A 21,813-nucleotide genomic window follows, 5' to 3' on the forward strand; every position below is an offset into this window, starting at 1 on the left:
AGATCTGAGGGAAGCAACACAAACTCTTGAAACCAGTTGATGAAGGAGTTTTAAACCTGCGTCATCTTCGTCTGACAAAAGTTTCCACTTGTCTTTTACATTACCAGATGAGGTGTGATCTTTCAGGATGTGTTCAAAAGTTCCTCATACCACATCTGACGTGGCTAGGAAAGTGGTTTTCCCTCACCGCCGGTATTCGGTCGATTAGAAGCATTTTGCATGTATGAGGCTCCTTCACTCCAGGTTTCTCTTCTCACGTTTTCAGGTCATATGGCAGTGAACTCAAAGAGAATCAATCACAGACATGTGTCGTAGCTGTTTGTTATGCGACTCACTGATTCCCAGCTGTTTGTTATGCGAATCACTGATTCCCATGAAAAGGAATGCGATAGACAAACAAGTCAAGGTAGGGCTGATGATGCCTCAAGCTCAACATTAGTTTCATAATCAAATCAGCTCGAAACTGTTTGTGCTCCTGTAGGTTTCTTTGTCATAGTGAAACCCTTCTCTTTCAATTGAGTTTCCTGTCTGTTTGCCTGAAAAAGAAACCAGGCAACACTGAGTTCAGATACATAGGTTTATTTGTGACAGTAATGGATTTGTACGTATATTTCCTGAGTGTAAACACACTGACCTCCATGTTTACCGAAGGAACAAGACAGCCTGACACTTGATCTTTAGCATATTGCAGACTTTAAAAATGACCTCATCATTTTACACTGACTACTAGCAGAGACTAAACCCCAGTCTAGACCCATCAGCACAAAACTCTCATTCATCCTTGACTTCATGGTTGATCTCACTGTTGCAGGAAAGAGGATCAGAATACTGAAATGGCGTTGAGTAGTCGTATCACATCCTCTTCACTGTTCTTGATTTAGCAGCATAACTGAGCCAAAATGTCTCCAACAGATGAATCGATGCCCCATGGATGCACGTGCCACCATGTCCTTATTACTAGCTGGCAAAATAGTAATTTCATATACCGAGGTGATTGTTTTTGAAGATAATGTCTCTTTTTTTTTTCGTTACATCCTACATACATGTACTGCCTACAAATGCATTTTGTGAGTCCAATTGCACTGTTTTTTGGAGACATGCATTTAAGCATCTTAATAGACTATAAATGACTATAATCATGTACAATTTAAGTGGTGGTAAACTACACCTAACAGCAGCAGCAGCTTATAAATGTACCAGCTTATAGACGTCCCTTACAAGGTAATAGAAGTATCTCCTTCATGGCTATACATTATCAGCATGACAAAGTTGTTTGTTCTACATCTACAGTATGTGTCAATGTTACAATTGCGGAAGCTGTAACAGTCTAGGGAGCTTTTTAAGGTGAGATTCTTCACACTCCCAGCCTGTTAAATAGTGTTTAAAAAAATAAAGCTATAAAAATAAACTGCCCTTTTCTCAGTGCACACATAGTGCAGCTTCACAATATGAAGAGCACTTGTGCTGTTCACAGCATGGAAGCGAGGCACAGCCCCACTGGTTCCTGTTCTCCTGCCCGGGTACCCCTCACAACCCCTGCTCCAGCCCCAGAGCCGACCCCAGCATCGCCCTGACTTTGCACACCCCCAGTGAAGCACGAAGACTCAGCCAAGAGCATTGAGGAGATAAGTGAGCGTCAGCCCAGAACTGCAGCATCTCCCTGGGTGGGATGTGGTGGATGGACACCATGGCCTGGTAACAGCAGCGCCCATAGGGAACGCCTGGACCACCAGAGAAGAGAGGGCAATGTGAGGGTAGCACGCCAGCAGTCCGGGCACATAGACCCACAAACACATCCTCAGGGGGCAGAGGTGTGGATAAAGGTGAAGCAGAGGCTGCCATGGAGATTTTGAGCAATGCAGAACGGGACAGAACGTAGGCCGTGCCACTGCAATAGTCTGGGAAGACAGAGGGAGGATAGGCACCTGAAGGGAGGTAGTGCTTGCTGTCTGGATCACGGTCTGGGGCCACATGGAGATGCACCCTGCCAAGGTACAGGTCTCCTTGCTCATAGGGGTTACGGCTCTTGTTCAGGAAGTGCAGGAGGGCGCTGGGATTGAAGAGGACATCATCGTCCACTTTGGCCATGAAGTGGGCCTGAGGGCAGAATCTGCGGGCCCAGCTCAGCATGGACAGGGTCTTCAGGGTGAGGTTGGAGTAGGTGTCCAAAAACCGGCCCTGGACCAGATCCCCTCGCTCCCTGGCCTCCTCTATCAGCAGCTTGGCCAGTCCTGGGCTAGACGCAACGCCCACCATGAAGAGGGTCATGACCCGCAGGCCCCTCACCTCCACCTCCCCACCCCAGGTGTCCCGGATGGCTTGGCGGGCCCTCTGATCGGCGGGGGCCGTCGTGACCATGGTGATGAGGTAAGGCTTGGCACGCTGGCAAACGAGCGGGCTGGGCATGAGCAGGAACTCCTCGGGTCTGGCGGGGGGGACGCTCTGCAGGGGGATAATGCCGGCGTGCGGCTCCACCACGGTGTTCATGTTCCTGGAGGTGACCCATGACTCGATGAGGTCCACGAAGAGCAGGGCCAGCAGCGCCGCGCACGCGGCCGCAGCGCACAGAAAGGGCAGAACCCCGAGCCGGCTCCCTCGCTTCCCGAGCCGGGCTTTACAAACCCAGATTCCCCGTCCTACCATGACCGACCTCTGATCTGGAGACCGGGATGGTTACTACAGCATCCCCCAACCGTCCCCCACCGTCTCTCCCTTTTCTTGTCTCCCTAGAAGCGTTCGCCACTCATTGCGTAATTGCGCGTCTCGTCCGCTAACGGTTTCTTTGCTCAGAATGTATCCAGAGCAGCAGCAGGAGACAGTGATGTAGTCAACTAATAAGAAAAAGAGCCTGTACCTTCTCTTGTGTTAATGCTGCAGCTCGGTCCGTTTTCACGGAGCTGGGGGAATCTGTGCATCTGCGCAAATGAGACGCTCGACAACAGCCCGGAGCTGCTCTGGCTCTTTACTCCACCCTTCTGTGCTGAACCGTCCAGATGCTCGTCTCTGATGATGCGATGGCTTTTTGCTTGTGCGGAGCAGCTTTTTATTTTCCGGTCACTGGGCTGCGTATATGGCTTGATCCACGACTGTATGCGCACCATGCAGCCAAAGCACGGTGCATAGATTTAATGAGAAACGCAGATTGTTTCTATTGAATGCACCCTGTCGATAAAAGAGGATGCATGACGTTGTTTACACGGCTGCGCCAACACACTCATCACGATTATGTATCTATATACGGGTTCTTGAGCATCTCCTCTACTGGAATTTGGAGACCCAGTAACAGATCACGCCACCTAGGTCCATTAATAATTTTAAATCCTGAGAAGAAACATGTCGCTATAAGTTTACGACCGATAAAATATCTGACCAAGGACCCAACAGTTTTGTTATCAGGCTTCACCTTGTGTTTGCAGGCCGGTTGCAGCCCCTCCACTCTGCGTGCATGCGCTGAACTGGGGGGCCGGCGAAAAGGAGCATAACCGTAAACTGTAAATATTGGTAACAACAAAAAGTATGAGAGGAAAATAAAAAGTATGACAGGATTTTAATATAATAAAAATAATTATACTAATATAATAATAATAATACGTATTATTATTATAATACGTATATTATAATATTATATTATATTGATGAAAAGTATTCGACAGGGATATTATCGTTAGTATTATTAAAGTTATTGTTGTTTTGTTGCTAGTTCACTGGATGAGAAGCTGTCCCTTGCGCTCGTTCCCCTGTCGCACCAAGTGGTGCATGTCGACACCTGCTGGTCATTTAGTGGTAATGCATGTACAGTACACCACAGATCTATCCATGCATCCATCTATCCAGCTATCTACCTCTTCTATTTTCCCTTATTCTTTTTCCCCTTATTTGTCTTCCTTCACTCGTTTCTCTGTCTTTAGCTAACATATGAACCGACCCTCTATACTGTCTATTAATTGTCTGTCTATTTCAGAGATGCATGATGGGAAGACAGACATAAACTGCCTTTAACTATCTAATTGTTCAATCAGAATTTCAGGTCAGATATAAAGTCTGTGGCTACAGAGCAGAACAACTACACTATGAATCATGTGAGTAATTTACGTCTACACTTGCGAATTCAAATCAGTGCAGTTCACCACTCAAAGGATCCTGTGTGTCCAATGGCCCTGACTTTTATGTTGGGCCAGGCCTAAATACTTGATTTAAATAACCTACACCTCAACTAACTACAACTATAAAATGCATTGATTCCTCAGTATTAACAAAGTCAGATATGACGTATAAGTAAAGTGCAACCTGCTGATTAAACTTGTGTCCTTGGGCGTTTATTTAGCTGCATTCTGTGTTTTACTTCCACGGAAGTGTTTTGTGTTATGCAGTGATTGTTGTCTCATCATGGGCAGACGGAGGAAAATTCCAAACAACTTAGTTGTGTGGCAAGTATCATCCGGAATTTCATGCAGTACCTTCAATCGAAATTATGTCATGGGTTGATTTTTATCACAAGACTGTTTATCACCTGACTTACAGAAGGTTTTCTGTGGAGTTAGGGGGACATGACATTATAAACACCATGATACAGTATGAATGGGTCTTCTGTCTCATTTATAGCTGTTAATTCTAAAGTAATATCTAGTCTAACTGGTCTAACCTCGCCTGATTTTACGACTACAACTATCAATCAGGCTATTTTGATGATCGATAAATTGGCCGATAAGGTTCTTAACTTTTACACTGCTGTGTGGTTATCTTCAGTATCAATATTAATACCGACCGGTTATATATAATCAATTTTTATTCTTTTGATCATCCATAATTTATAACCATATGGTCACCAGACACAATGACGTCAGTGGTGTCTGACTCGCGCGGAGGGGGAAGGAGGAGGAGGGCGGGGGGCGCGAAAGAGGAAGAAAAAAATAAAAAAGCCTGAACCATCATCCCGGAGCTGTCGGAGCGGGGTCACGAACTATGACCTTTAACAGAAGAAAACCAAAACAAACATTTTATAAAATAGAGGAACGTCCTAAATACGCGGCCGCCGTGCCCCGGAGGTAAGTCTCAATCCCGGGCTGAAAAGCGCACAAAGCCCTCGGAGATACTGGATCATAAAACAGCGAAGCTAATCTCCGAGTTAGCTTGTTAGCTATAGCCGCTGCGGAGCTCCCTTCCTGCCCCCGTCTACGGCAACTCGGGACCCGGGCACGGACGCTGGGCTCAGCGAGGCTAACGCGGATGTCCTTTACAGACAGTTAATCTAATTGTTAACACGTGGCAGCCCCGTGCACATAACCCGAGCTAATCCCGGTGTGACAGCGGGCGAGAGACGGGTAGAGTTGGCTCCTGGCGCAGGCTAACTGTATGAAGCTAGCGTCAGCTAACGCAGCTAGCAGGGGAAAAGATGGAGTCGCTGCAGATGAACTCGACCCTTTTACCTTTGCCACAGGACGGGGACAGGACAGGCTGGAGACAACCATGACTTTTATTTACCCCAGCTGTATTTTCTAAATGTACCAGCGGCGCTTTCAGAGTCGTGCACTGCAATGTCTGTAACGAAAATGTCACTAATATATATATTTATCATAAGGATTCGTCTCCTGTGTTATTGGCTGTCTGCCACATTCTCCATTTTGTTCTGTGTGATGTGTTTGGGGAAAGTGGTTATTTTGATGGACATGGTGTTGAGCCAATCAGTGAACAACGTGAAGAGGCAATCTGCTTCCCTCTGCAGACACATGAGTCACTAATGCTGTCGGTGTCTGGGTTATTATGACCCCGACACCTGGAGGGTGTAAGGAGGCAATCGATAGAAGGGCAAAGTTGTATAAGGACTGAAAAGATTAGATGATTATCTGATTAGGTGAGCAACAGAAAAATAGTGTCTAGAAAACAGTCAAATGAAGATGCAAGTATATATTGTCTAGCCTATATTCACAAATCCCAATTTGTCTCATAGGGTCTTACAAGGTGGGACATCCTCTGTCCTTAACCCTCATCAGGGGCGAGGACAAGCTACTAAAAAACAAGATTAACAGGGGGAAAACATAGAATCTGAAAGAGAGAAAGACAAATGTGAGGGATCCCTCTTCAGTGTAATATATGTGGTGTGTAACTGAACACATCATCTTAATAACAGTTTTTACAACACTGATTAGAAGAACCAGTTTGTAACATAATGTAAAAGTATGTCAATGTTTAAAGTATTTGTACATAAGAAAGTGTATTTTATAGAGAAGAAGGGAGCAGCAATGAAGAATATAAATTAATTGAGTGTATTGTACTGTATGTGAAAGCAGTCAGGTGGATACTAATTTCTTTGCCCTTTTTAAATATTTAAAAAAATCAAACATAAAAATAATCAGACTAATGTCAATAATTGTCAGCTGCTACCTGTGATGCTGTCCCCAAAGTAAGATGCCAAAACACTGTGTAGTTGATAAACAGGTTTTCTAATTCCAAACTGTGTCGGGGAGATTTGACAATGTCCAACATGAGTTGTCGTATACGTTTCAAATGAATTGGAAAAGGACATATGTTGTTTGGGCAAATTGTGATGTTTTGTGACAGGACCCGAGCAAAGACACAACTGCTGCATCATAGACTCCGAAGGAGAAATTAAGAATGGCACCTTTAATAAGCACCTCAAGGTTTAAAAAATATCAGGTCAAAAACTTTAGTTTAAAAAAAATGAATCCAGGATGTGTTTCTCCTAAAACATCATCCAGTGGCCTGGGAGCAAAAAAAAATAATATTTTTGGTGATTCAACTTAAACTTTTGTAACAGCTAATAATGCTGATATATTATCTTTTATTGTGGATTGTTAACTGTTCAGATAAATATGAGAAGCATTTATTTATGACCTACATTAAAATTAGGATCCAAGACTCATACAATCACAGTTCCAGAGGTTTCTCATATGACAAAATACAGCAAGCCAACCTTCATCTAGTCAGTGTGGCCCAAAACGTTTGATTATTTGAAACAGAAAGACCCAAGACTAAATGTTCTGCTTGCAGTAATCTGGTTTAAGAGAAATTTAATCAGCATGAAGTGACATTCAGACAAGCAGACCTGGTTTGTTACCTTGTTTCCTGTACAGTGGAAGCAGAGGGAGTGGGAAAAGCAGCTGTGGTGTTAGATGTAGGGAAAGTAGAAGATGATACTTCTCTCTGGGGCGGACATCTGGTGTCCACCTGCGTTACCGGGTGCAGTGCAGTCTGGTTGTCACCCGTCAGCGTTTTCTATTCCTCACTGAAACATAAATCTCATGTTCAGGTCACACTCTGAGGTCGACGACTCAGCTTGTGATGATTATCACTGGTGTCATGTCAAGACTGGATTTGTCAAACGCATTTTGTTCAAGGTTTCTGGTCTTGTAGAATATTACATTAAAGAACGTATAAATATTTTTTGTGTCTATGATATTCAAGCATTACCTTTTTTCTTCTGAAAATGTCCCAGCGATATTCAGCTCTCCTGTGTCGGTTTTGTCCCTTCGTGGCTGATTAATGTCTGTGGCGTCTTTCCAAACAGACCTCACTAATGACCTTACATCATCATGACAACGGGCCTGAATCTGCTCTCTCAGCAGAAAGTGGATTCTGAGCAGTGAGCACCAGGCAGAGGTGAGTGTGCAGAAGGACACTGGCTGGCAGTCTGATCTGTTTCATACAAAACATGAAGGGTACTTTTAAATAAAAAAATATTTGTGTGCTTAGTAAATGCTGATTTGATTTTTTCACGCGACATTAAATAATAAGGTTTTCATGCTTTACATACAGTCAAATGAAATATATTTCTGTTGCAGACATACTGATTATAATTTGCATGTGTTTACCGTGGTTGACCTGTTTTGTAAATCGTAGGCGTCCTCCTCTCCATCAGACTCAGTGATGAGTGAGTCTCCGCAGCGCTTTCAGGTCATCTCTACTGAGCCTGCAACAACACCACAGCGAATACAGGTAACTGCTGCCTTTGTAGAAGACATCAGATAATGTGACACTGCTCCTGCCTGTTGACATTGTTCTACTTAAGTGCATAAGCAGCAGCAATGATCAAGTTTTTGCCACAACATGTGACTCAACTCTCCTCTCTTCATTGTAGACTTGTTTTTGCCCAACAACCCCACTGGTGTTTGCTCATTTCCACCTCCCTCTCTTTGTGTCTTCTTCCTCCACCCTGATCAGATTGTAACTGACCAGCAGACCGGTCAGAAGATCCAGATAGTAACAGCGATGAACCCGTCCAATGCTCCCAAGCAGCAGTTCATTCTCACCACGGCTGACAGCTCAGGGGCAGGCAAGGTTATCCTGGCCTCATCAGACAGTCACAACACTAAGCAGCTCATCTTCACTGCTGCCGACAACCTGATGCCAGGAAGAATTCAGGTACAGTTGTGTCCATAATATCAGCCCTTTGTGACTGACAATGCTATTTGAATTTGTAGACAAATGTATAATAAAATAAAAATAAAATGATGAAGTGAGACATTTTACATTCAAATGGTCAAAGGTCAAAGTCGCTATGATGTCATTATAATCTGCAAAAAAACCTTTGCTGTTATTCAGACATTTGTATAACTTTGTAACAGACAGTAAAGACAAATGAAAACTTAACAACCTGTGTTTGACTTTGCTTTATAGATTGTCACAGATCCAGTGTCAATGGAACGGTTGTTAGGGCAGTCAGGGGACTTGAGCCGATCACAGCCCGTAGAGTACTGTTTGGTGTGTGGGGACAAGGCTTCAGGTACTAAAGCTTACAGGTGCATCAACCGGAGATGTGATGTTCTCTATGTCGTTTAACTGATGCCTCCTGATGTTAAATCTAACAATAGATGTCGCTTCATGTGTCTGTAAGTTCCAATGTTGGGACACTGTTAAAGCAGTTTTCTCTGTGTTCAGGGCGTCACTACGGAGCCGTCAGTTGTGAGGGATGTAAAGGCTTCTTCAAGAGGAGCGTGAGGAAGAACTTGTCCTACAGCTGCCGCAGCAAACAGGACTGCATCATCAACAAACACCACCGCAATCGCTGCCAGTTCTGTCGGTTGAGCAAATGCCTTAAGATGGGGATGAAGACTGACTGTGAGTTTGCATCCCAATCCATGAAATTACTCGGTTCTCTCAACAAAAATCCAAAATGTCTCAAAAGTTATTAAAAAGTCTTAAATTATGTCTAAAAACGTCTTGATAATTTGTCTTGCCTGGAGTAGACAGTAACATTTATTAATACTCTTCACCCCTCAGCATCGGCGACAGACATAGCTGGGGGGTTTATGTTTGTGAGTTTTTCCACTTCTGCTACAGAAAGGTCGAGTTAATTGATTCATAATATTACTGGGAATTGTCAAATATGGCTGAGAACTACTGTTTAAATTTGATATGCTATTCATCTATTGAATAATTGTAGATCTTATGTCCCCTTTTTGTTTTCAGTCATTTTATATGTTATGTGCAGCTAAGATGTACTGAAAAAAATGAGATACACATTTCCAATGAAATAATTTATATTTTAAATAATGGTAGACCATATTATTCCTATTGGTTTCTGAGATAAATAAAGTACTGATCACTATTATTGTTATATCCTGTCACATCTGGCAGTTGTGATTTGCATTTGTCTGTTTACTGTTTGTCTTCAGCTGTTCAGAGTGAGAGAAAACCCATCGATGTAGTGCCCAGAGAGAAACATGCCAACTGTGCTGCCTCCACCCAGAAGATCTACATTCGTAAGGACCTAAACAGTCCGCTCATCGCCACGCCAACCTTTATCTCAGATTCAGAGACAGACGGCTCCAGGTCGGTTGGAATCAGGATGACAGACGGATGTCTTGTTCTATTTCTCAGGTGTTTAGTGTGACGTGAACTGGTTTTTGATAATGCTTTGTGTCATGTGCAGATCCAGCCTGCTGGACCAGGGTATGCTGGTGAACATCCAGCAGCCTGTCATCCAAAGTGATGGAACTTTGTTGCTGGCCACTGACTCAAAGGTACAGACGTCTCTGCAGATGCAGTCACAGATATATCTGTCTCCTTCTGATATGTGTAAAATAAATACCACAAATAAGTTTTGACCCAAATGATTTAGAGCTGAGATACAGTAGATTCCCTCTTTATTTAGGTCCTTTGTGTGTTTTAAGAAGCATTCACAGTTTTCTTTGTTGCATGCTACTTAATTTAAAACATTTTGTGTCTAGGATGGATCAAGTGTCGGGACCTCGGCCTATATGAAGTAAACTAATCTGCATTGGCTGTTCTCTTCTCAGATGGATTCTGGGCAGGGGGACTTGGGGACACTAGCCAATGTGGTGACGTCCCTGGCCAACCTGAGTGACTCATTGAAAGAAAATCTAAACAATGGGGACACCTCAGACAGTCAACAAGAGTTGCAATCTGCCAGCGAGATAACACGGTCAGTCAGCAGAGCACAGACAGGGGGAGTGTGTTTGTGAGAGCTATCAGAAATGTTTCATCGCTCACTTTGTTTGGAAGGTGCTCTGCTAAGTCTTTTCTGCATGTGTCTGCCCCGGGGTCACGTGACATGTTAGTGGCTGACCAGCTTCTCTAATTCAGAAGCAGAATATATTTAAAGGGCAGTGTTTGTCTCTACTGAGGCAAAATATGTAGAATTAGAGGTAAAACCAGGACTTCCTGAACGATTGTCTTCTCACTTGTGTACTAGCATAATATTTTTACCCATTCAGATGTAGTAAAAATAATAAAGCCTTCAAATATATAAAATTAGACCTTATTATCACTTTTCTAATATAACTTTTCGATCTGATGATTTTGTTTTTTTTATAATTTTATTATAAAGAGTTACAGCTTCATTGTAGATTTACACAGCTAAACTTTTCCAAAAGTTCAGAACAGCACCACAAGACAAGCAAGAGCTCACAAATGAATTATTTGATAACAATAATTTTGTGTCTTGAATTTATAAGTATGAAATAAATGATATGTAAATGATAGGAAACATTTATGTTGCCAATGTTTCTGTCTAATCAGTGAACTAAAACGTGTTTGTGTGTGTTGTACAAAGTGCCTTCGACACCCTGGCCAAAGTCTTCAACCCACCTGAAATACGGGTCGACCACAGTCTGACAGAGAAATTGCAGTGTGTTGGTGGAACAACAATCCAGCTGATTGGTCGAGACCAGGGGACCCCAATCATTGAGGTGGAGGGACCACTGCTCACTGACGGCCATGTTGGCTTCAAGGTGGGTGCGGTCAACCGATGGTCAAAGCTAATGGCCAAATAACAAAGTCCTTATTCAGGTGGCTTTACAGTATGTTAAAGAGGAAGTAATCAATGTGTGTCTGTACAGGATGTGTGTATATTGACTGCATATTGTTGTTCAATAGTAGTTAAGTACAATATTATTAAGTATAATTTTAGTGGTAGTTGAGATACAAACATGAAATGTTTGGTGAGAGAGATGTTTGAATTTCAACAAGGATCCCCAGTCAGGTGTCAAGTTGTTTGACATTACAGTTACACATACATGTATGCTTCTTATCACCCCTTAATATCCCTTTCCTGTGTCCTCATTCTCTGTCCCTGCGTCCTTCCTCCAGCTGAGCATGCCCAGCCCCATACCTGAGTATCTGAATGTACACTACATCTGTGAATCAGCATCCAGGCTTCTCTTTCTATCCATGCACTGGGCGCGCTCCATCCCTGCCTTCTCAGCTCTGGGGTAAGAATGGATTTGACACATAAAGACATGAAGATAAAGTTGAGACGGTCACAGGAAACAGTCTATGAGCTCTCACCCACCTTTCTTTGTCTCTTTCTTTTTCAGTCAGGAGGCAAACACCAGTCTGGTGCGAGCCTGCTGGAATGAGCTGTTCACTCTGGGTCTTGCTCAGTGCGCTCACGTGATGAACCTGTCGACCATCCTCACTGCCATCGTCAACCACCTTCAGAGCAGCATCCAGGAAGGTATGGACCACAGGCCTCATCAGCACCTCACAGTCAGACATAAACAGGAGAGAAGAAATGTGACGTTTAAACATGTTACTCAAACAAAGAAAGTCCTTGAGAATATTGATGAAAGTTTGAGATATTACATGTTTTACTACCATGTTGGTACATGCCCCAGATGGTAAGTCATTTGTATGTATCTCCTTAACTACTGACATGATGGTGTTATGGGGAATTGCAACTTCTGAGAGTGATTGTTGTGTCGGGACATTCCTTGTTAGATGAAGCTCATACAGCTAAGAAATAAGACTGAGGATATCACGAATGTTGATACATCCAACCAGACATGTTCTTCTGTCTCAGACAAACTTTCAGGGGACAGGGTGAAGCAGGTGATGGAGCATATCTGGAAGTTCCAGGAGTTCTGTAACAGCATGACGAGATTGGACACCGACAGCTATGAATATGCCTACCTGAAGGCTATAGTGCTGTTCAGCCCTGGTGAGTCTAGAGGGGTGTCTTATTTATAACAGACACAATAGCTGTGGTCTGCTAAATCTAAGGAATGCCATAGAGGAGAGAATGAAACCTAAATAATCTGCCTATATTTAGTGTTTTGCGGAATGACAGTTGTGTGTTTGTCTCATCAGATCACCCAGGTGTGGACAGCAGTGGGCAGATTGAGAAGTTCCAGGAGAGGGCGCTGATGGAGCTGCAGGACTATGAGCAGAAAACCTATCCTGATGACATGTACAGGTACGGTCACACCTCCAGCCTTCCAGCACAACCCCCTCACAGCAGCTTAAAGCAGGAAAACAGTGAATTGCATTGGATCATCGTGCATTTAAGCTAGAAAGTAATTCTACATTACATTATGAGGAGTAAATCTTCACAATAACTACTTAATTATTTCTCACAGGCTAAATCTCTTTTGGTTTCAGCTGTTTTACTGACTAGGAAGCACTGAGACTCAGTATATCACAGATTAACACTTCTCACAGGCATGTACCAGTTTTTATAGACTTGCCAACGTTTCACTTGTTCTTTGCTCAACATTTTTTGTAGCTGTGCTCTCGAGCCTATCTAATAATCCGCAGCAGCAACAAGTCCTTTATCTGTGCTACCTCAGAGTAGTATCTTCTAATAATACATCAGTGACATATTGTTTTCATGTGCCATATGTTCTGGTCAAAGTCCATGCTGTGTATTAGTTGGATGTGAACCTGGCAGCAAATCAATTCCCCCCCAACTAGAACAATAAAGTTTTGAACCTTGCACCCTGAAGAATGCAGGAGGATGTAGAAGATTGAAGTGACACTGATGAAAAAGAAAAGGAGCTCATATTTGCAAACAAACAAACAACAAACAAGTAAACACAAACTGTAAGAATGACCGGACGTGTTGTGTCTGTGCCTCCCCAGGATGACCCGTATCCTGACTCGTCTCCCTGCCCTGCGCCTCATGAACTCGAGTATCACAGAGGAGCTCTTCTTCACTGGCCTGATAGGTAACGTCTCCATTGACAGTATAATTCCCTACATCCTCAAGATGGAGACGGCTGAATATAACAGCCAGGACTCTGATACCGCAGAATAACATCCCACTGCTCCAGGACCCAGAACTGTCGATTTAAAGATGGTACTCTCTTTGTCTCTCAGAGGGTTTATTTTTTAACCCTGATCTAACATGCTGCAGCAGCTCCTTGCTTTCTAGTGATGCAAAGTGAAAAGTCATTCAGGAATCCCTGATAGATTAGGACAACCTGGCACTGGGATGACACCTGGATTCTTCTCTGGAGCCGACACTGTGTGGGTATCTGGAGTTTCTGGCCTAAATTCAGCCACACTGAATTAATTTCAAAAGAAATTCTCCCCAGCTGGAGCGGTGCTCATTTCCTGCAACATCTTTATAGCACTTAAAGCTTGTTACGTATGAACTTTACTCTTCGACCTAAGCCATTCAATTGGTTTTATCTAAGCCTTACTATGCTTTCATGATGATTAAATATATCATCTGCAGATATAAGGCGAGATATATAAATGACCCAGATTCTAAAGATCTTAGATGGAATTTGACATGTAGAATTGAATTTTCACGTGTTTAAAAACTCTAGTCTCTAAGATTATCGTAAATCTGAGTATTTTCTTTTCGAATGTACTTTAAAGTAGCAAAGTATTTATTTATTTTGGATTTCCTGAACATTGGTACAGTATAATCTTGTATAATTAATGACTGTGATGTTCAATTGAGAATTCAGACTTTGAAAAAGATTAAGTGTGACTTATTTGAATTTTTCTTGACATTCACAAAAGAACAGATCTTCACTTTCAACATTAATTGAAATAATCGTTGGGATTATTTCAATCAGGTATATGAGGAAACTCAAACCTCAGTCATTAATTTAAATAATGTTTTTGCAAAGTATTCATCATTGAGCTAACGCATGGCTCAATACAATGTGACAATACAAATTTTATTTCCTCTTTCAGTTTTAATTTACATTCTCAAAATCACAAATTCCCAGATTAAGTTCTCCTTGGTTTACATTGAATGACAGCCCAGAGTTTCGGTGAGAGAGAGTTGTTATGTTAAGGTACATTTGTTCATGATTACGTTTCTTAAACTTTCTTTACTTAGCCGTGCATCACCTCATCGCTTGTCCTTCTACGACAATCATATCTGTTGTTTCCTTCTGATGCATCAGTGTCACAACTGTCTGCATTTAATATGCATATTTATCAGTGGCAAATATTTCTTTTAAGTCCTTACCTTGAAGATGTTTGGTTCAGAAATGTTTCTTATGTTCTATGATGCTTTCTTTGTTTTCTGCTAAGTGCACATTAATCAGCTTCTGTGGCGTTCCACTGCTTTCATGCTGACTAAAACTTTGTCATCTCCTGTTTTCTAAAGACTTTTATTTGTTGTAAACAAATTTGCTAGTTGCATACTAAGTGTACTTAAAGTACTTTTGGGCAGGTTTCCCTGGTAAAAAAAAAGGAAGAATAGTGAATGGATCTTCTGGGAAGCCAATCTCCAGTGTCAGTGTTTCCCTTGCATCGACTGGGGAGAGAACCTCTGTGGCGATGTCACCAGATAACTTGCATTTAAAAAATGCTGATATTTTGTCCTAACTTTCAGACGGTTGGGATGTATTGATCCTAATTCTAAGAAAGATTTATTGCACTTGTTGGAAAGTTTTTATTGTATTCATCAAAGTAAATTGTCAAAACGTGAGCGAAGAGAAATGTGACTTTAAATCAGACTCAATGAGCTGAAATTAAAAGAGTGTACTTCAATTAGGTAAAATAAATGTATTCGATTTTTAAACAAATTTTCCTCTCTTTTTCAATCCATTTTTTGGGGGTCTGTCTGCCCTCTCAAGGTAATGTTATGGGAAACACTGAATGTCTTGAAGACCATCTGGGATCATTGGTTTACCCACTTGTGTAACGGTTCAGAAGAAAGAACCACAGCAACATGAATGATGATGTGGATATAAAGAAGATAATTATTATGTCTCGTGAAATTAATGTCGGTTGTAATGTCGGTTGTAATAATCGGGTTAAAAACCCTTTCAGACTGTTTGTAAAAGACACTGGCGTGAAATTAACTTTTTTTCATGTAATTTCATTAAAATGAGTGCATGTTGTTTTTAAGCCGGGTTTTATAATGTTGTGGCTGATTGCCCTAATAAAGGAGCATTGTTATGATTTTTTATGGTGCTTTGCAGTGTATGACAAAGTTGCTTATGTGCATTTTATTAAATGCTGTATAAGAAATATTGATTTAAATGTTGTGGCTTTACAGTGTCAACCATGAGCAGCTCCCACATTAGAGGGTATTAGTGCATTTTTCTTCACCTTTGTGGATTGAGCATCCCATGGTTAAAGTTTTATACTGTGTTAAATGTCGTTTTTTTTTTCTCTATTATTTTTGCTCATGTAAAATGTACGTCTTCAAACAAGAGATTGTGAAATTCAGATATTCATGTTTTCTTCTCTCACAACCCTACATTTCTACCTCACACCAATGCAGATGTAAGACAAAATGTATTAACGACTGAGTTCCTGTATCAGCATTCCAGTCTCTGGGGCCGGCTTCTCTGAACCCACGTATTATAAAAATAAATAAACAATTATTCATCAAAGACTTGAGTAAGTTCATGCTGGAAACTGTTCATGATCAGTGACTGTTATGGTATATACAGGAACTAGTTCTTGCATCATTCTTATCGTTTAAGTGTTTGTGCTTTTTGTTGTAATCGTTTATGCAGTGTTGTGCAAAAGAATGCGTTCATTGAACACGTTCACTTTTATGAGAACGATGAACTGAACGCAACTCAATGACAAATAATGAATTTGAACGGTGAACACGTTCATATTGTAGCGTCCTCGCGTATAGACAACAGGAAACCTCTCTCTTTATGTGTAACTTTATTAAAGTCCAGCGAACACGACACACTTCTTGTTCATAACTGCAACACTCCTATCATCCACCACTGTATTCTTCACACCCCTTCCTTATTCACCCTTGATACGGCAACTCATCAGCCAATGAGAGCCTGCCATCCCAAAAAACTCTACAGCCATTGACCCTCAGGACATTTCAATACTTTCTCCTGAGGAGAGACGCTGTCTAAATCGAATGCTTTCACCATGTCGTTGCTCAGTGCCTGTAAAATGTCCGCGATGTGGCCTAACCTAAACCAACTAACTCGACTTCGCACTACGTAACCCATCACTCATGGCACACATGTGCAGACCAAACAAGCAACGTATTCCAAGTGTTTCTTCTCTGGCCAGTTTCTCGGCTCCGAACCGTAGTTGGGAGCTCAGCTTTCTGGTCAGGGCCGGCCCTGGCAATGTTGGTGCCTTAGGCGAGATTTCAAATTGGCGCCCCCCAACATACAAACGCAAACTGTCATGCATCCCCAAGAACTTTTGGACTGTAAACAGATGCACACAAATTTGTAAGCTATAAAAAAACAATAAAAATGCATAATAAAAAATATCAAAAGAGTCCTGTACTGATGGCATATCATGTCATGTCGACACAAATAAACATTAATGATGTCCACAATCGGGGTGATTCTTACCTCTATATTGTTCTTTCTTCTCCCCCTCTACTTTGCGGTGCTTTCTGAATTTAATCTTTTTTTGATTCATCTTTGACTCTAACGCAGTCTATCACCGCAGCATGTACGTCAGGGACACAGCTGAGGCGGAAGCGCAAATTCTGTGCGAGCTGCCGCCTGACTGTTCACACAGGGAGCCCTCCAGGAGGATGTTGTAGATGCTAGCTTGCATGTCCACGGAGCCACGGGTGGTGACATCAGCAAATGTCCCTACTATGCTGCCAAAATGAGTAGGTTTTTATCATCTCTTTGTATGCATCATGCTGCTATGAGGAACTGTTGTGAAGTGAAATGAAACTCCCTTCTTTTTTTTCTGTTCATGCTGAATAAAGTGGATTCACTTGGTCTGACGTTTTCGATCACATCTTTAGAAAACACCTCATTAGCTACAAACCCTGTGTGTGTGGGGGGGGGGGGGGATTCATTCAGTAGAGCTCAACAGAGCCGTATAGGTTCATCTCTGATCCATGCAGCTTCCTTCTACCATGTTGTGTGGTTATTGGTCCAGTAGTTTATTACATAAACCTGTTGACAATCAGAGATGAAAACATAACCCATTTATCAAGGAAATGTCACCAACATTAATAATTATTAGAAACACAACAGTGTAGAATGTATGTATAGAAGTAGAATGAAATGTTTCGAGAATATCTAAATAGTTGAAGGGTAATTTTCTGTTGGTCGACTTATCAATTCATTTATTAAAAGCTAATTTTCCCCTGGTACTTAGTCTATAGGGTTTTTATATTTTGTTTTATTTACATTGTTTATATTTGTTTATTTTTGTCGTGCACTGATTTCTGGTTGTACATCAAATTGCCCTTGAAGGATATTAAAGATTTTCTTTTATGGACAAATTTAGTTAATCACAAGCTGCACAAACCAAACTAGAGCAGCAGAGGAACCCAGCAGCCAGCAGGGGGCAGCCTCAGGACACCACAGCAGACTGTGATTCTTGTAAGGCGTTCAAAGACAAGGTTGGAAAACGTACTGGGTTATTCTCTAACAATCATCCAGTATCTAAAAGGCAAAAATCTAAAAGTAACTTTAAAGTAAGGCTGTCAAATATATGTCTATATATATTTCTCTGAAGTGTTTATCAAAAGATGCATAACATGACACGGACACATGCACATGATAATTTGGCCATCCTCTTAATGTGTTTAGTTCTTCGCGATGTTCATCAGGCGGTATGGCCAAGTTGGTAGAGCGTCCGTTCTTCAACAAGAAGGACCCGGTTTCGAATCCCACTCCTTCCTATCTTTAAGCTGGAAATATATCAAACCCTTAAAATTGGTAGGATATCAGTTATTAAATGCAAAATATCTTACACTATGTAAATTTAACTTAATTAAATATAAAAAAGGGGAAAAATTTAATTGAAAAAAACAAAAAAAAAAAAACTGCGCGCGCAATTTCTGCGCAATGGGCTTCTGCGCAGATGTGCGCAGTGGGCTTCTGCGCAGCATGTGCGCAATGGGCTACTGCGCAGCATGTGCGCAATGGGCTTCTGCGCAGATGTGCGCAGTAGGCTTCTGCGCAGCATGTGCGCAGTGGGCTTCTGCGCAGATGTGCGCAGTGGGCTTCTGCGCAGCATGTGCGCAATGGGCTACTGCGCAGCATGTGCGCAATGGGCTTCTGCGCAGCATTTGCGCAGTGGGCTTCTGCGCAGCATGTGCGCAGTGGGCTTCTGCGCAGCATGTGCGCAATGGGCTTCTGCGCAGATGTGCGCAGTAGGCTTCTGCGCAGTAGGCTTCTGCGCAGCATGTGCGCAATGGGCTTCTGCGCAGATGTGCGCAGTGGGCTTCTGCGCAGCATGTGCGCGCGCAGTTTTTCTTTTTTTTTTATGTAACTAAATTTTTAATTAAAAATGTTTATATTTAATTTTTTTTTTTTTTTTTTTTTATATTCAATTTTTCATCATCATCATCATTTCTCCGCGCTGGTTCAGGGGTAAATGATGCTGGTCTTCACAGGAGATTATGTGTGTTTGTTTGTGGCCGCGGAGCCTCCCGGTTGTTCCCGGTGCGAACAGCCCAAGTATTTAACATGGGCGAGGAAAGGAGACGGACCGCTTTTCGCAGCGCTTCTACCTCCGGTGCGTCCCCGGGGTTAGAGAATGATGGTGTGACTTAATGTATTGTTTTTCATTGCATGTTTCACGTCATGATAAATCAGTGTCCTATGTCGCCTGTACCAGGAGCCGCCCCTGTCACTGGTTATCTTGGCTCGCTGTCTGGCCGGTAACCAGCCGTCCGGACCGCTCCGTGAATAAGGAGGAGGAGAGGTTTCTTTACTTGGAATGGGGCCACTCTATTTCTCGGATATACAGCAGGAGCAACACTCGCGTCACCTCCAGGTGGTCCGTCACTTCTCGTTATACACACACTTTTAGCGTCTTTACCCACAATACCCTGGTGCACTACGTCACACACTACAAACTTTCCTTAAAGGGGCAGGCCCTACCTGCCACACAACAGGTCTCGGTCTCATATACAGAGGGCAATAGAAAGCAGAGAGGGATTTTTACACACTGTCTGATAAAGATTCCGACAGTAAAGGCAAGGAGTAATGATGAATAAGGTTTTCTTTAACAAGTTAAGTCTTTCATTCTCACTTTCCACCTTAAAACTATGACATGAACATAACTATGAACTAGTTCTGAATTTAAATGGTGAACTATGAACGTGAACTATTCATGTTTACTTGTATGAACTGAAATTTGAACTAGTTCATGCGGTGTAAACTTGCACAACACTGATAAAAACAAACAAACGACAACCAGCTCCACGTTTGACGTCATCAAACCGCGCCGCTGTCTCCGGTAGACACTCGTCAGATGCTGGACTGTGAGTGAATAAAAGCTAGATAACTAAACGGTTCAAGATGCCGATGAAGGGAAGGTTTCCGATCAGGAGGACGCTGGAGTATCTGCAGAAAGGCGACATCATCTTCAAGAACAGAGTGAAGATCATGACGGTGAATTACAACACACACGGAGAGCTGAGCGACGGAGCAAGGTCAGAGCTAATGGCTAACTGCTAGCACCACACTGTGTGTGTTTGTGTGTGTGCGTTCTGAAAGAGGAACATATTTAACATGTCTTCATACCAAGTAAATAAAACCCCTACACAAAACAAAAGGTTTTATTTTAATGCGCTGTTACTTTCATTAACTTGATGAAGATGAATACACATGGTGTGATGTGGGTGAGAAGGAAAACTAGAGTAACATGTTAAAGCTTTGTGTTGAAGTTTGCTTCGAGCCCTTTGTTTTGTCTCTTTTTGTTTTGCAGGAAGTTTGTGTTCTTCAACATCCCTCAGATCCAGTACAAAAACCCATGGGTCCAAATAATGATGTTCAAAAATATGACTCCATCACCGTTCGTGAAGTTCTACCTGGGTTTGTAACAGTTTTTAAAACTCTATGATAACAATAATAATCATTATACCTGTGTAACTCCATGCAGTGGTGCTAAAGTCTCTTCTCATACAGATGATGGGGAGCAGGTGCTGGTGGACGTGGAAGGGAAAGACCTCAAAGTCATTTCACAACATGTTAAGAAGATTGTGGGCAAATCAGAGTAAGATCTTCAGATTGATTTCTGCACATGGTCCTTGTTAAACAACACTGACATGACTATGTCCTGGTTATCAGGGGCAAACATGATGAGTTATGTTGATGTAATTATTCATGCGAGTTACATATATTATGATATACACTTGTAAAATCTGGACCTTGATATGGAAGCAGCTGAATAGAATTTTAGCCATTATCATTATTTTTTATTTTCTTACCCATCTGTGTTTTAACTGTGAATCTCAAAACATTTTGCTACGGTTTCAAAGTTGAAAGTCACTTTTGCTCAAATCCATTAACAAGAGGTTGGTGTGTCAGAGATGCTGACCAATCAGCAGTGACATGTACACAAACCCCGCCCTATTCCAAAGGCAGCACACAATTGATTCTTGTGTGCGCTGCTGCTTTGTGCTCCCATCAGTTAAAGATGTTGGGAGAAAATAATTTATCATGTGTTTAAAACCAGGTCATCTCCCCCCCCCCCTCTGAGATGTCTTTAAAGAAATCTCATAGAATGGCCTTCTCAGCTGCCGTAGTTGAAACACTTGCGTAGCACAAACATTTTACGTTTGAGTGAACTTTGCTGTTCCAGCAATGACCAGGTGATTTATTCTACTGTCTCTCTCTCTCTGCTCACAGAGAACTGTTAGAGGCGGAGGCTCTTGCGCGGATGCAGGCCTCCAACCCTGCAAACTTCGGGCCAAAGAAGTACTGTCTGAGGGAGTGCATCTGTCAGGTGGACGGCCAGGTGCCGTGTCCTGGCACCACGCCGCTGCCGAAAGAGATGACGGGCAAATATAGAACACGGATGGCAGCGTCACAGGACTAAAAGGCCGGGCAGGAGAGGATAATATCGATGATTTAATGGACAATATTAGTATTTTGTACGATTACAGTAAAGGACTAACTTATTGCATATGGATGATGCCTGGATCCACTCCAACAGAAATCCAGGAGCAACGCTCATCATCATCCGGAAAGTTCATTCTTTGGGTTCCTGTAGGTTTGGATATGTTGATATCAAACCTTGTGTTTGTACATAATGTGACCTGGTTAAAGATTCCTTGCTGAATGTTCCAGTGTAAACAATAAAACCCAGATTTGCCAGTCTGGCTGTAGAAATGAGCCTATACTTTTTCACCGAGTGCAAACTGAAAGGAAAAAGATTACTGAGTAATATAAG

General features: G+C 42.2%; 3 protein-coding genes across 4 annotated transcripts; 2 read left to right on the forward strand and 1 right to left on the reverse strand.

The window, feature by feature from the left end:
- Window positions 1-2: 2 nt before the first annotated feature.
- Window positions 3-3,244, reverse strand: b3galt4 (UDP-Gal:betaGlcNAc beta 1,3-galactosyltransferase, polypeptide 4). Its single transcript, XM_062392904.1, has one exon. It carries the CDS (start codon window positions 2,641-2,643, stop codon window positions 1,528-1,530), a length of 1,116 nt encoding a protein of 371 aa, XP_062248888.1. The 5' UTR covers window positions 2,644-3,244; the 3' UTR covers window positions 3-1,527.
- Window positions 3,245-3,709: 465 nt separating this feature from the next.
- nr2c2 (nuclear receptor subfamily 2, group C, member 2) lies at window positions 3,710-16,064 on the forward strand. Of its 2 annotated transcripts, XM_062392901.1 has the most exons (15): window positions 3,710-5,045; window positions 7,526-7,617; window positions 7,858-7,953; window positions 8,179-8,379; window positions 8,635-8,740; window positions 8,896-9,075; window positions 9,633-9,789; window positions 9,890-9,980; window positions 10,257-10,402; window positions 11,033-11,210; window positions 11,569-11,690; window positions 11,796-11,935; window positions 12,281-12,418; window positions 12,568-12,673; window positions 13,339-16,064. In XM_062392901.1, the coding sequence occupies exons 3-15, from the start codon at window positions 7,885-7,887 to the stop codon at window positions 13,511-13,513; spliced, it is 1,809 nt and encodes a 602-aa protein (XP_062248885.1). In that variant the 5' UTR covers window positions 3,710-5,045; window positions 7,526-7,617; window positions 7,858-7,884; the 3' UTR covers window positions 13,514-16,064. The 2 variants fall into 2 exon arrangements, with proteins under 2 accessions (XP_062248885.1, XP_062248886.1); XM_062392902.1 differs by having other exon boundaries at window positions 3,710-7,617.
- A 3,780-nt stretch (window positions 16,065-19,844) lies between these two features.
- On the forward strand, window positions 19,845-21,740 carry mrps25 (mitochondrial ribosomal protein S25). Its single transcript, XM_062391525.1, has 4 exons — window positions 19,845-20,071; window positions 20,347-20,453; window positions 20,547-20,634; window positions 21,270-21,740. Exons 1-4 carry the CDS (start codon window positions 19,938-19,940, stop codon window positions 21,457-21,459), a joined length of 519 nt encoding a protein of 172 aa, XP_062247509.1. The 5' UTR covers window positions 19,845-19,937; the 3' UTR covers window positions 21,460-21,740.
- The last annotated feature ends 73 nt before the right edge of the window (window positions 21,741-21,813 follow it).

This window comes from Platichthys flesus, chromosome 7, assembly GCF_949316205.1.
Source record: "Platichthys flesus chromosome 7, fPlaFle2.1, whole genome shotgun sequence".
NCBI lineage: Eukaryota > Metazoa > Chordata > Actinopteri > Pleuronectiformes > Pleuronectidae > Platichthys > Platichthys flesus.